The sequence below is a fragment of the Lithobates pipiens genome, unplaced genomic scaffold (genome assembly GCF_037356315.1).
Source record: "Lithobates pipiens isolate NorthernLeopardFrog02 unplaced genomic scaffold, aLitPip1_a1.2 Scaffold_25, whole genome shotgun sequence".
In the NCBI taxonomy this organism is placed as follows: Eukaryota; Metazoa; Chordata; class Amphibia; order Anura; family Ranidae; genus Lithobates; species Lithobates pipiens.
In genome coordinates, this window is record NW_027507787.1 from 240,349,634 (window position 1) to 240,364,473 (window position 14,840).

A 14,840-nucleotide genomic window follows, 5' to 3' on the forward strand; every position below is an offset into this window, starting at 1 on the left:
TCTTCAATGTTTGGATGCCTGCCGGGGGCCTTGCTCCTCGGCCTCATTTCATTATAGATTGCCTTCAAAAGGGAAAACACAGCTTCGTTTAGGCGTGTCTCACTGTTTTCTCCACATACAAGCGTAGACTTCTTGCAGTCGTTGCAAACACACATCCAAGCGTAGACTTCTCGCAATCGTTGCAAGCACGCATCCAGACATAGACTTCTCGCAATCATTACAAGCACGCATTCGAGCATAGACCTCTTGCACTTATTACTAGCACGCATTCGAGCATAGACCTCTTGCAATCGTTGCAAGCACGCATTCGAGCATAGACCTCTTGCAATCATTGCAAGCACGCATTCGAGCATAGACCTCTTGCACTCATTACAAGCACGCATTCGGCCATAGACCTCTTGCAATTGCTGCAAGCACGCATTCGAGCATAGACCTCTCGCGATCATTACAAGCACGCATTCGAGCATAGACCTCTTACACTCATTACAAGCATGCATTCAAGCATAGACCTCTTGCAATCATTGCATGCACGCATTCGAGCATAGACCTCTGGCGATCATTGCAAGCACGCATTCGAGCATAGACCTCTTGCACTCATTACAAGCACGCATTCGAGCATAGTTCTCTTGCAATCATGGCAAGCACGCATTTGAGCATAGACCTCTTGCAATCATTGCAAGCAGGTGTCCAGGCACAAATTGTTGCAATCATTGCTGGCAGGCACTTCTGGCTTGCTCAATAGATTGCTTTAGGGAAAACCTGGATACCTTCCTAAATGTACGTTGTATTACGGGGTACTTATATTTATAGGTATAGTTGATCCAGGGAAAAATCCGATTGCCTCTCGAGGGGTCAGGAAGGAATTTTTTCCCCGGCTGTAGCAAATTGGCCTATGCTCTGTTGGGGTTTTTTTTTGCCTTCCTCTGGATCAGCTGCGGGCGTAGAATTGGGTGTGTCGGGTTGTGTGATACCTTATTTATTTTGATTTGGTTGGACCGGATGGACTTCTGTCTTTTCCGGCCTGGCTACCCATGAAGCCTACCATAATTCCTTGCAGTCGTTGCAGGCACGAGTCCTGGCACAACTCCTTGCATTAGTTGCAGGCACGCATCCTAGCATAACATCTTGCAGTCGTGGCAAGCACGCATCCTGGGTAACATCTTGCAATCATCGCAAGCACGCATCCAAACATGCATTCAAGCACAACTCCTGTAGTCTTCGCAGTGCACATGCGGTAACACGAATTGCTCACAGTCACTACGTATACATCTCCAGTGAAGAACTCCCGGGCAATTGTCGCAAGCACATGTTTAAACACAACTTTTAGTCACACCAGGGCTCGTGACTTAGCATAACTTCTTGCAATCACTCGTTGGCAAGCACGTTCTCAGTGGCACACAAACTGGCTACACGTCATTTTCAGCAGCACTTAATTGGCCACTCGTCTCCTGTGGCTTTTCTTACAAACCACTCACTGTTGTCTGTCTATCCGTCTCTTCCTTAGGACAGTTGAGTTCAGCTTCCGTCCCGCACCAGGATCATGTTGTCACACGCAACTGGCTTCTTCCTGTAGCACGCCCAGGCTATTTCTAGCCAGCGTTCAGCATTTCTTATCCTTACAGTGCACGGAGAGCCATCTGTCGTTACGGCCCATACAGCAAGATCCTCACCACGGGGCATCCAGAGGCATCAGCCCATAGCCAACGGCAAACGCTCGCCATCACAACTGCCATCTTTAGGGGCATATTATATCCTCGCATATTCTCCAGTCTAGTCGTCCAAAAGACACCTACAGTCCCTACACGGCATGTTGAGTTCGCTATGCGCATCATCCCTCAGGGTCGCACCTTGTGTCACGCCTATTGGTCTTACTGTCCCTCTCACAGGATCCAGAGCAAGTCCTCAGCCTGGATCCCGCGGCAATAGCAGTCCTTGCTATGCGGGAGGAATTCCTATCGTCTGGGAATGGCGTCTCCCTGTTCATTCCCTCCGTGTCTTCCCTTTCGCCCCAGGTGATGACCGACGCAACGGCCTCCACGGGCTTGCGGCTGTTTTTTGGCCACCTCCGGCTCGCAGCTCCCTGGCCTCCCCAGCTACTGGCAATTCCTGGCTACGCCAAGGCGTCCTCTCTGTTGATTATGTCCTTCCTACGTCAACTGGTCCAGCTCTTGTTGTTGTTTCAGTTCAACATCCATTGTTCCTTTATCCACGGTAAGTTCAATCAGGCAGCGGACGCCCTCTCCCGCTTTAACCTTGTCTCTTTTCCGATCAGGTACCCGGAGCCGGACCAACATCAGCAGCTATCCCGGACTGGTCTCAACTAACCCTGGATTAGCCCCTCACCTCCTAGCGGCTACCCAACTTATCGATCACTCCCTTTCCCGCAATACCCTCAAGGCCTATCAGTCAGCCTGGAGGGCCTTTAACCGCTTCATCACGTATCACAGCACAGTGACGTCCCGTGTCAAGCAAGTCGTAGCCTTCATTTCCTACTGCCACTCGCAGTTGGTGTTATCCGTTAATACGATCCGGCTATACCTGACCGGTGTACAACATTTCACGTCCCTCCAGGACCCTACCGTACCCTCCTTATTTTCTTACCACACCGTTCGGGCTGTTATGCGCAGTGTCCAGAAGCGCCAGCCGATGGCCGGCACCAAACCGCCGCCTTTCACAGGAGACGTTCTAGAACTATGTCAGATATCCTGGCCACTTCACCTTTCGGTCTCCACATGAGTGGCATTTACAAGCAGCCATACACCTGGCCTTCTACGGCTTCTTACGGCCAAGCCAGTTTACTTGTAGTAGCCTCACAGCACGCATGCTGTACAAGCACCACCTGGTCCGATACGAAGACCATTTCATCTTACACTTAGCAGTCTCCAAGACGCAGCAGCTTGGCTCGGGTATGGACATACACTTCTATAAAACCAACAACCGCTGGTGCCCGGTCACTGTTCTCATCCGCTTGTTGACCCTTTTGGCCAACCAACCAGGAACTGGCCCGCTTCTGCCTTTTCACACGAAACCTCTCAACGCAGCCCAGTTCATGGAGCATGTCAGGATACTCCTGGGCATCCTTCACCTCAATCCTGCTCACTACTCTGGACATTCATTCCGTATCGAAGCAGCTTCTACTGCCTCCCGCCAAGGGGTCCCGGTCCATGTTATCAAGAAATTGGGTAGATGGAAGTCCTCCTGTTTTGCCCGTTACATACCCAATCTGCAAATAGAGATGGCCCAGGCCTTTGTCAAACTCACCCAGTGACAGTCTTGATTCAATAAAGTGCAACCCCTACCTGGATGTTTTGCCCCCTTATTTTGGCATACCGTACGTTAGACCAGGGCACACTTTCAGGTCCATTTCAAGTAAGCGAGTTTATGTTAACCTTGTTTGTCATCCTTATCCGTATCGGTCTGAGGGCTCTGGACCATAAATAGAAAGGCCAGTATGGTGGCCTGAAATTATGGGAGGAGCCCGGTGGAATATATAACCAGCCGTCCGCCCGTCTTCCTCGTCGGTTCCGGTGCGCGATACCCGCCCACCCATCCCATTTATCAGGGCATTTCTCTAAGCATACTCCTCAAGTGAGTACTCATTTCACCCATTTCATATTCATTTCATTTTAAGGTATGCCCCCTTATTTTGGCATACCGTACGTTAGACCAGGGCACACTTTCAGGTCCATTTCAAGTAAGCGAGTTTATGTTAACCTTGTTTGTCATCCTTATCCGTATCGGTCTGAGGGCTCTGGACCATAAATATATATATATATATCTCTTATATTCTTATTCTGAGCACATGTGGTTGGGGGCATTAGTTGTACTGAGCAAGTTGTTTTACACTGGCCATCGTTCTCCATGTATTAGCCAGAATTTCCCACTTTTTCGGCAGTATTTATTATGACCACAATTACACTAATAAGGCTCTATGTGATAGGCAGATCTGAGTTCTAATATATCTCAGTGATAAAAAGTCTAATTTTATGGTAATCTGAATATGTTTCTCCTACTAAAAGTTGCAATAGAAACTTGGTAAGAATTCTATATGCCGACAGCAAATCTTTTTTAGCCTGACTCAGGAAGTGTAAATTAAAGAGAATCCATCCTTTCTGAAATCAAAGCCCTGCATTTAGTGCCTCGTCCTCGTGTGACCCGACAAAACATGGCACACGGTATATTCTGATGCTAGATTCAAACACGAAGTCTATATACTTAATATTTTGCATAATCTCGATACTTTACGGTTTAAAGAGGAAGTAAACCCTGATGTGTTTACTTCCTCTTTTTTTCCCTGCAAAGGTAAAGCATAATGGACTACTATGCATCGCATCGCATCGCATAGTAGCCCATTATGTGTCACTTACCTGACACAGGAGCCAGCGAAGTCGCGCTGTCCCCTGTAGTCCGCCGCATCCATTTTGCTTGTGGCGTCTCGCAGCTCCGCCGCTGTCATTCGGCAAAGCCGTGATGACGTCACTCCCGCGCATGCGCACGGGAGTCGACAAATGCGGCAGCTCCATTTTTGGAACTGCCGCGTTCAGTGCGCCTGCGCGCCGCTGTCTACGGCGCATGCACCGTAGACAGCGGTGCCCGTTTCCGGGCAAATATCTCCTAAACCATATAGGTTTAGGAGATATCGCTTGGACCTACAGGTAAGCCTTAATCTAGGCTTACCTGTAGGTCAAAGTGGTTTGTAAGGGTTTCCAACCACTTTAACCACTTAGCAACCTCCCCTATGAAAATTCACAGCAGAAGCTGATCTGTGGGTCCCGGGGTTTTCGATGTCCTCTGGCATCTGTCGATCATGTGTAAACCACACAGAACGGGTATCTGCCTACAGTGAGTAAAATCATTATTTGATCACCTACAAATTTTGTAAGTTTTCCCACTTACAAAGAAATAAAGGGTTTATCATTTTTATCATACGGTAGGTGTATTTTAAATGATAGAGACAGAATATTAACCAAAAAATCCAGACAAAAAGCGTAAAAATTGTATAAACTAAGTTGCTGTTCTGTGAATAAAATAACTATTTGATCCCCAAGCAAAACATGACTTAGTACTTGGTGGAGAAACCCTTGTTGGCAGAGGTAAGACGTTTCTTGTAGTTGGTTACCAAGTTTGCGCACATCTCAGGAGGCATTTTGGTCCACTCTTCATTATAGATCTTCTCTAACTCCTTAATGTTTCTTGGCTGTCACTTGGCAACTTGAAGTTTCAGCTTCCTCCATAAATTTTCTATAGTCTGGAGACTGACTAGGCCACTCCTTGGCCTTAACATGCTTCTTCTAGAGGCACTTTGTTGCCGTGATGGTATGTTTTGGGTCATTGTCACGTTACCAAGTTGGTTACCAAGCTTGCACACATCTATGTTTTGGGTCATTGTCATGCTGGAAGACCCATCCGCGTCCCATCTTCATTGTCCTGGTGAGGGAAGAAGGTTCTCATCCAAGATTTTACAATAAATGGCCCACCGTCTATTGGCCTCTTCCATTGGCAAAGTCAGCCTGTACATTTTAGCAGAGAATAAGCCCCAAAGCATAATGTTTTTACCTCTGTGCTTGACTGTAGGGATGGTGTTCTTAGGTTCATAGTCCGCATTTTCCTTCCTCCAAACACGGCGAGTCGAGTTAATGCCAAAGAGCTCAATTTTGGTCTCATCTGACCACAGCACTTTCTCCCAATCCTTATCTGAATCATTTAGATGTTCAGCTCCCTCCATAAATTTTCTATAGTCTGGAGACTGACTAGGCCACTCCATGGCCTGAACATGCTTCTTCTTCAGCCACTTTGTTGCCTTGACGGTATGTTTTGGGTCATTGTCATGTTACCAAGTTGGTTACCAAATTTGCACACATCTCAGGAGGCATTTTGGTCCACTCTTCATTACAGATCTTTTCTAACTCCTTAACGTTTCTTGGCTGTCACTTGACAACTTGAAGTTTCAGCTCCCTCCATAAATTTTCTATCGTCTGAAGACTGACTAGGCCACTCCATGGCCTTAACATGCTTCTTCTTCAGCCACTTTGTTGCCTTGATGGTATGTTTTGAGTCATTGTCATGTTACCAAGTTGGTTACCAAGTTTGCACACATCTCAGGAGGCATTTTGGTTCACTCTTCATTATAGATCTTCTCTAACTCCTTAACGTTTCTTGGCTGTCACTTGGCAACTTGAAGTTTCAGCTCCCTCCATAAATTTTCTATAGTCTGGAGACTGACTAGGCCACTCCATGGCCTTAACATGCTCCTTCTTCAGCCACTTTGTTGCCTTGATGGTATGTTTTGGGTCATTGTCATGCTGGAAGACCCATCCACGTCCCATCTTCATTGTCCTGGTGAGGGAAGAAGGTTCTCATTCAGGATTTTACAATAAATGGCCCACGGTCCATTGGCCTCTTCCATTGGCAAAGTCAGCCTGTACCTTTTAGCAGAGAATAACCCCCAGAGCATAATGTTTCTACCTCTGTGCTTCACTGTAGGGATGGTGTTCTTAGGTTCATAGTCCGCATTTTTCTTCCTCCAAACACGGCGAGTCGAGTTAATGCCAAAGAGCTCAATTTTGGTCTCATCTGACCACAGCACTTTTTCCCAATCCTTATCTGAATCATTTAGATGTTCTGCTCCCTCCATAAATTTTCTATAGTCTGGTGACTGACTAGGCCACTCCATGGCCTTAACATGCTTCTTCTTCAGCCACTTTGTTACCTTGATGGTATGTTTTGGGTCATTGTCATGTTACCAAGTTGGTTACCAAGTTTGCACACATCTCAGGAGGCATTTTGGTCCACTCTTCATTACAGATCTTCTCTAACTCCTTAATGTTTTTTGGCTGTCACTTGGCAACTTGAAGTTTCAGCTCCCTCCATAAATTTTCTATAGTCTGGAGACTGACTAGGCCACTCCATGGCCTTAACATGCTTCTTCTTCAGCCACTTTGTTGCCTTGATGGTATGTTTTGGGTCATTGTCATGCTGGAAGACCCATCCACGTCCCATCTTCATTGTTCTGGTGAGGGAAGAAGGTTCTCATCCAAGATTTTACAATAAATGGCCCACCGTCCATTGGCCTCTTCCATTGGCAAAGTCAGCCTGTACCTTTTAGCAGAGAATAAGCCCCAAAGCATAATGTTTCCACCTCTGTGCTTGACTGTAGGGATGGTGTTCTTAGGTTCATAGTCCGCATTTTTCTTCCTCCAAACATGGCGAGTCGAGTTAATGCCAAAGAGCTAAATTTTGGTCTCATCTGACCACAGCACTTTCTCCCAATCCTTCTCTGAATCATTTAGATGTTCATCGGCATGACTGTACATGTGCCTGCTTGAGGAGAGGAGACTTGCTGTGTTTGGAGGAAGAAAAAGGCTGACTATGACCCTAAGAACACCATCACTATAGTCAAGCACAGAGGTGGAAACATCAGTTATTGGCTGTGTCTGAAGGACACAGCCGGCGACATATCGCACTGCTGCGCGGCCTAGCAGCTCTGCGGCAGTGCGTGCTGCGCTTTCTAAAAGGATGTCATACGATGTCTCTACTCAGAATGGTGAAGCCACCAGGGAAGGTGTTAATAACCCTCATCGTCTTCTGTCAGTAGAATTTCCTCATCATGGCCCAGCAGAGGAAGTCTTGCAATTTTCCCCATATATAAAATGTTGCATTTCCCATATATAAAATAGATAAAAAAAAGAAAACGAGACGCTGACGGGGATGGGGGAAGCTGATCTCGCCATTGGAGTCTCCAAAAAAAAAAAAATATAAAAAAAATTCTGATGGACAATTCAGCATGCGCCATTTACCAAAAAAATGATCTGAAAGTTCTGAGCGCACTGACTGCACTTAGCAGCATTTGAACTTAATTGGAATCTTTTAAATAAACACTTTGTAACGATGTATGTAACCATGTAACACTTCAGACTAATTAAAAAAAACAAGCTAGGAGCTCTTGAAATTACTAAATACAACCAATTAACACTTTTCCTCACTTTACATGCAATGGGAGAACAGCTAATTTGCAGTTTCCCCTTTCCCTATATCAAGCGGATATCACCGGCTGCAAGGAGCAAGACACCCAACGCCTCCATCTCTTCCCCCGACCAAAGTCATTACATAAAGTGCCTTTCCTTATTCTTCTTCTAATTGATGGAAAATAGGTTGATATTTTTATGTTATGCCCTTTAAGGTGCAAATGCCGCTTAAATCAGTTATTTAATAGTGCAAAGAACTTGGGTGTGAAGTCGTCTACAAACAGTCACTAATTGGCTTCCATGAATCCGCGTTTTAATAAGAACAGGTTTACTTTAAAAGGATACATAGAAACAAATTATCCTTAAGTGTCTGATTCTGAGATAGCCTAAAATGCATTTTAGCAGCCCCCCCACCTTAGAAATTGTTAACACGTGTTTTGCTTTTCGACTTTTTAGTTACTTTGCAGTAAAGCAAGGAAACAGAAACCTCTGTAGTATACGAATGTGCTTTCACTGAACAAGAACGTCATACGTACAAAGTACTTGCAAATGTAGGAAAACAATACATACAGAGTAGGGCTGGGAAAATTAAAGATTAATGCCTCGATTAATCGTTCTATTTTGTTGATGGATCAAAATTCTTTTTATCGGTACTCACCTCTCTGCTGGCTTCCGGGTCTTCAGGGAGTTCAGTCGGAGATCCGGTGACGTCACGGACATCGACGTCACCGGACTCTTCCCCTTCCCCAAGTGCCTCCATCTGCTAACGAAGGGAAGGAGGGAGGAGTCCGGTGACGTCACGGACATCGATGTCACCGGACTCCTCCCCCTCCCCCAAGTGCCTCCATCTGCTAATGAAGGGAAGGGGGAGGAGTCCGGTGACATCACAGACATCGACATCACCGGACTCTTCCCCTCTTCCCCAAGTGCCTACGTCTGCTAACGAAGAGAAGGGGGAGGAGTCCGGTGACGTCACAGACATCGACATCACCGGACTCTTCCCCTCTTCCCCAAATGCTTACGTCTGCGAACGAAGGGAAGGGGGGAGGAGTCCGGTGACGTCACGGACATCAATGTCTCCGGACTCCTCCCCCTTCTCCAAGTGCCTACATCTGCTAATGAAGGGAAGTGGGGAGGAGTCCGGTGACGTCACGGACATCGACATCACCAGACTCCTCCCCCCTTCCCCAAGTGCCTATGTCTGCTAACGAAGGGAAGGGGGAGGAGTCTGGTGACGTCACAGACATCGACCTCACCGGACAGCCTGGACAGTGATGGTAAATATGGATGTGGTTAACTGGGATCATTCAGTGAGCTAAGTGTAGGCAAATTTGATAACTTCCGTTTTTAACATTGTAAAAAAAAAAAACAGCAAAATGTAATTACTCTGGTATGTCTGCCTGACTGGCTAAAGTGATGCCTACTATAAAGTGACTGACAGTCAATATACTAGATAAGTTTTATAATTAAAGTTAAACTAACTTTCTACATTTTTCTTAAAGTTTAACCAAAAAAAAAAAAAATGACTTGCGTCAGTGCTACAGTTTGAATTTAAAACGTATTTGTGTGAACTGTGAAGTCAAGTCATGGATTGTGGAAACCAACTAGTGTCGGGTGTATATAGTGTATACCACATTTACCACTGACTAATGCAGAGCTGCAATGCAAGTAGTTGGATCTGTATGTGCATTATAATTAATCAAAATTAGTCGATTAATCGATTTAAAAAAAAATTGATTAATCTGTGTAATGTTATCATGTCACTATGGAGCAAAATCTCTGAGGAACGTTTCCAACACCTTGTTGTATCTATGCCACCAAGAATGAAGGCAAAAGGGGGTCCAACCCGCTACTAGCAAGGTGGAGCTAATAAAGGGGGTTCAAGCCGGTACTAGCAAGATGGACCTAATAAAGTGTCCGGTGAGTGTATTATACACTGTGTATACAGTATGTATACAATGAGTGTATATGTATCCAATTGTATCTGAAATTGTCTATATCCGTATTTTATCTCAGTATTTAGCAGATTTCTTTCACTGCTCAGCAGAATTGACTACTTTCCTGAAGAACAATCTCTGTGTCTGACCTTCCATCATCTCTTCCATCAGATCTTGTCTGGTGATCACATGTCGGGGATTTTCTCCTTTTATTAAATGTAGATTTGTAAGAGCAATCCTCCCGTAATGTGTCCTTCCATACTTCCAATGTCTGTCAAGAACGGATTGGAACAATTAACAATTAACATTTTACATGCCCATCATGGAAAGCAAATTAAAAGTCTTAAATATTAATACACATTTAATTAAAATGTAGGGACAGCAAAATGTTTATCAGTCTACAGTAGGCACAGCATCAGGAGGAAGGCCTGAAGGGTTCAAGTCTAAAATAAATACTAGGGAGGCCAGAGGAGTAGAAGACTACAATACAACCATCTCTGAAGCAGTGGCAGCCGATGTTTTTTTTTTGGGGGGGGGGGGGGTTACAAACAACCCCCCCTTAGAGCAGCCGGCGGGCCTCCCCCCCCCCTGCTGTTGGCCGGTCGGTCCGGCACTTACCCCATCTAGGCGGCTCCGTGTCCTCTCCTCCATCGGCGGCTTCCAGCGTGCGGCTCCTCCCCTCCTCCTAGGCATCCAATAGGATCACTTGTCCTTTCAGCTGATTGGGTGACGGGTGTCAAAACCCGCTTCCTGATCGGCCCGGGAGGAGGATCAGTGTTACAGTAGCGAATATTGACCGCAGCGTCCTTAACAACTGGTGACTTATTCATCTGAATGTAAAAAAAAAAAACGGGGACAGCTGCCGCTAGCCATCGGTGTGTCTGGAGGGAAAAAAAAATCATCACCACAATCGTGTGCATGGTAACAATAGGTGCTTGGAGCAAATTAAGGTGGAGATGTGAAGGAGCGTTCAATAACTCACATAGATGGTAAGGTGCACTTCACTAACAGGTCGAATGGATGGATGGCTCAGCCCCTGGATCTCCTGAGGGGTCTTGACAAAGGACAGAGCCGGTCAAAGCCGGTGTCAGGTCACCTAGAGGGGTGCACCGCAAGGTTGTGGACCCTACGGCTGACTGCTGCAGACGGGGGACAGATCCCACTGGGGTTAGAGCGTAAGATTCCCCGGGGCGCGGAGTCTAAGAGCCAGCAGGTGTTCACCAGAGCCTCGAGTGGTAAGGATGGACTTGGCTGCAACTGGCTCCAGGTCGCGACCCCCAGGGTCCCCCAGCTCGCACCCACAGTAGGCAACAGGAGGATAGGGATGGTGAGGGACAAAGCCAAGGTCGGGGCCACAAGCAGACAAGAATAGTCAGGTACACGCCAAAAGGTCAGGGTCACAGGCAAGCAGGGATAGTCAGAACACGCCAAAGTCGGTAACGGGAAACAGTAGCAAAGCACACGGCAGGAAACAGGAAGCTAACACACAAAGGTTGATCAGCAGGATAAGCTAGCAGTGCACAGGTTAATATAGAGTTGTCTGATAGGAGCTAGGGTGGAGCCATGCCAGAGGAAGGAAATAAAAGCAGTCAGGTGAAGCTCGGCTGGTCTCTAGAAATGAACACATGCGGACAGGTAAGCAGACGAACTCTACTGCATAACCATGACAGCCGGGGAGACCCGAAGGAGACACGCTCACGGGCCGGAGGAGACCCGCACAGACTCAAAGGGGACAAAGTGCTCCGCGAAAGGTGGACCCAGTGAGGGCACCTGAAAGCTGGAGACCATGCAGCCAGAAAAAAATTATTATTTTTGCAAGCAAAACCATTCTAATGCATTGGAAGGATGTGGACTCTCCCTCGATACAGGTCTTTTTCCGTATTGGTTAATGGGGTCCTTCCCAAATTTAAACTAATATATAAAAGTAGAGCATGTCCCAAGAAGTTCAATGAGATATGGCAACCATGGTTGGATATCTCGGAGAAAGACTTCTGGGGGGGGGTTGTCTTATCCTCCCAGATCTCCCAATAAGTGGGATAGCCAAGTATGACTCAGCAAACATGATCAGATATACGTCTAAATGGTCTATAGTAAGGGAAGTCGCTTACAAAAACGTTATGATTCAAGGGGGTTTTTGAAGGTATGCCTCTGATTCGGGGTCGTACGTGCCTAGTCTGGGAATGTCTGAGTGAGTGAATGGTGTGTTGTTCCCCCCGCTGACTCTTGTATCTTTGCAGACTGATGTGACACTATGCAAATATCACATGCCTGTACCCTAGGTCTGTAATGCTCTTTTTTTTCTCTTGTGTTCTTTTTCTTTTATAAAACTGAAAATAAACACCTTTAAAAAAAAAAAAAAAAAAAATACAAACTGGGAGGATGCCAGGACTACGTGTTTTGGGGTTTAACCCCTTCTTCAGGTCACATGGTCATGTATTCCCCGACCGGCATCCTCCCAGTTTGGATTATAGTTAACCCGTGTCTAACGGCTTTTTTTTCTGGCTGCATGGTCTCCAGGTTTCCGTTTTTTTTTTTCTTTTTTTGCGGAACACTTCCGCTGGCATCTGATGTCCCCTTTGAGTCTGTGCGGGTCTCCTCCGGCCCGCGAGGATGTCTCCTTTAGGTCTCCCCGGCTGTCGCCGGATCCATCCCTTGTCAAGGCCCCTCAGGAGATCTAGGGCCTGAGCCTTCCATCGATTCGACCTAGCAGTAAAGTGCACCGTACCGTCTATGTGAGTTCGTGAACGCCCCAGCACATCTCCAACTTAATTTTCTCCAAGCGCCTATTGTTACCATGCACAATGATCTTGACCGTGCTTTGGATTTCATGGAGAGCCCCCCCCCCCCTCCCTGTTCCTCCTCCTTTTCCTCCTCCTCATCTTGATCTCCCTAAATGCCGAAAATAGGTATCTGTAATTGGTATTGGTCATTGCTTAATAAAAAGTATTGGTACTCGTTGAGAAAAAATAAAAATAAAAACAAGAACAATTGGGACTTTATATGAGCGGTGACCATCCAGTACACAGGACTCCATCCCCGATATTTGATAAAGAAAAAAAGAGAGAAAAAAAAGAAAAAAAGAGGAGGGAAGGGGGCAAAAAGTGGGCAACGGGACTTTATATGAGCTGTGACCATCCAGTACACAGGACTCCGTCCCCGATATTTGATAAAGAAAAAAAGAGAGAAAAAAAAGAAAAAAAGAGGAGGGAAGGGGGCAAAAAGTGGGCAACGGGACTTTATATGAGCCGTGACCATCCAGTACACAGGACTCCATCCCCGATATTTGATAAAGAAAAAAAGAGAGAGAAAAAAGAAAAAAAGAGGAGGGAAGGGGGCAAAAAGTGGGCAACGGGACTTTATATGAGCTGTGACCATCCAGTACACAGGACTCCATCCCCGATATTTGATAAAGAAAAAAAGAAAAAAAGAGGAGGGAAGGGGGCAAAAAGTGGGCAACGGGACTTTATATGAGCCGTGACCATCCAGTACACAGGACTCCGTCCCTGATATTTGATAAAGAAAAAAAGAGAGAAAAAAAAGAAAAAAAGAGGAGGGAAGGGGGCAAAAAGTGGGCAACGGGACTTTATATGAGCCGTGACCATCCAGTACACAGGACTCCATCCCCGATATTTGATAAAGAAAAAAAGAGAGAAAAAAAAGGAGGGAAGTGGGCAAATAGTGGGCAACGGGACTTTATATGAAACAAAATACTTAGGGTAAATTAATTCAATCAATATAATATATTAAATTACTAATTTATTGGAAACACATCAAGAGGTAGTACAGTGGGTATATTAATAATAATAAAATATATAATATACAAAATTAAATAATATAATTGTCGCATAACATAATAAAATTCATGGGAGGCGCCTTTGATGTATACTACTATTACCATTTACTATATATTTCTATCGTCCATAGGTAAGAGTGGCTAGGACCATTGTTATGCTCCCCCTTTTGCCCATGTGTATAATCAATTATCATTGATTATTATTATAATATATGATCTATCACAGGTGTTTCCAAAATACAGCTTCTCCCGATGAGTGGAGACAATCCACAAAACGCGTCGAGCCCTTTACCAATGGATGCCATGCCCCAGTGGCCATGATTCTACTATGGGTTTGATCTACTTCAATCATTAATTCATTTTATTGGTTATTACTGTATACACACTTTGGAATGTACTGTCGGTTTACTGTCTACTTTACCATGTTCAATAATATCATCGTATCATGAATTTTATTATGTTATGCGACAATTATATTATTTAATTTTGTATATTATATATTTTATTATTATTAATATACCCACTGTACTACCTCTTGATGTGTTTCCAATAAATTAGTAATTTAATATATTATATTGATTGAATTAATTTACCCTAAGTATTTTGTTTCATATAAAGTCCCGTTGCCCACTTTTTGCCCCCTTCCCTCCTCTTTTTTTCTTTATTGGTACTCGTTGGTTAAAAAGTGATATTGGTTGCATCTCTAGCGTTAACCACACCCTTCCAGAAGGATTAGAGGACAGATCCACGCCATCTAAAGTGGTACAGTGCAGTCCAGGAAGAATGTCCGCCTCTGCTCTGGGTTATTGGTTCTCATTAAATATTTCCACTTGATTCTTATATTATATGTCTGCCCATTAACATGTTTTTTTTTTTTGTTTTTTTTTCATTTTTATTATTATAGAAAACTTTGGGATATGAAAATGAAAGTTCCAAAATCCAGGTAAGTGGACAATGAATTTTTATGGTAAGTTAAATGTAACCAAAATGCATGAAGAGGGATCAGGCTGCATTGTTCATCCATGGTCTGGTGGTTAGTGAAAATGATGTACAGTGTAGCGCTTAAAAAGCAAAATTAGTGTCCTTCGTATCTCGGCGGCGCCCAGAAGTTCTCGGTGGCTTTCGGCCGCCTCGGCCGTACCCGGA

At 45.1% G+C, this 14,840-nt stretch overlaps 1 protein-coding gene across 2 annotated transcripts in view; it reads left to right on the forward strand.

The window, feature by feature from the left end:
- The window catches only part of LOXL4 (lysyl oxidase like 4), a 216,687-nt gene that overhangs the window by 134,570 nt on the left and 67,277 nt on the right, over window positions 1–14,840 (forward strand). For both annotated transcript variants that reach the window (XM_077455712.1, XM_077455713.1), the window contains one exon: window positions 14,599–14,637. In XM_077455712.1, the coding sequence (XP_077311838.1) occupies window positions 14,599–14,637 (39 nt within the window). The remainder of the gene's footprint in view (window positions 1–14,598; window positions 14,638–14,840) is intronic.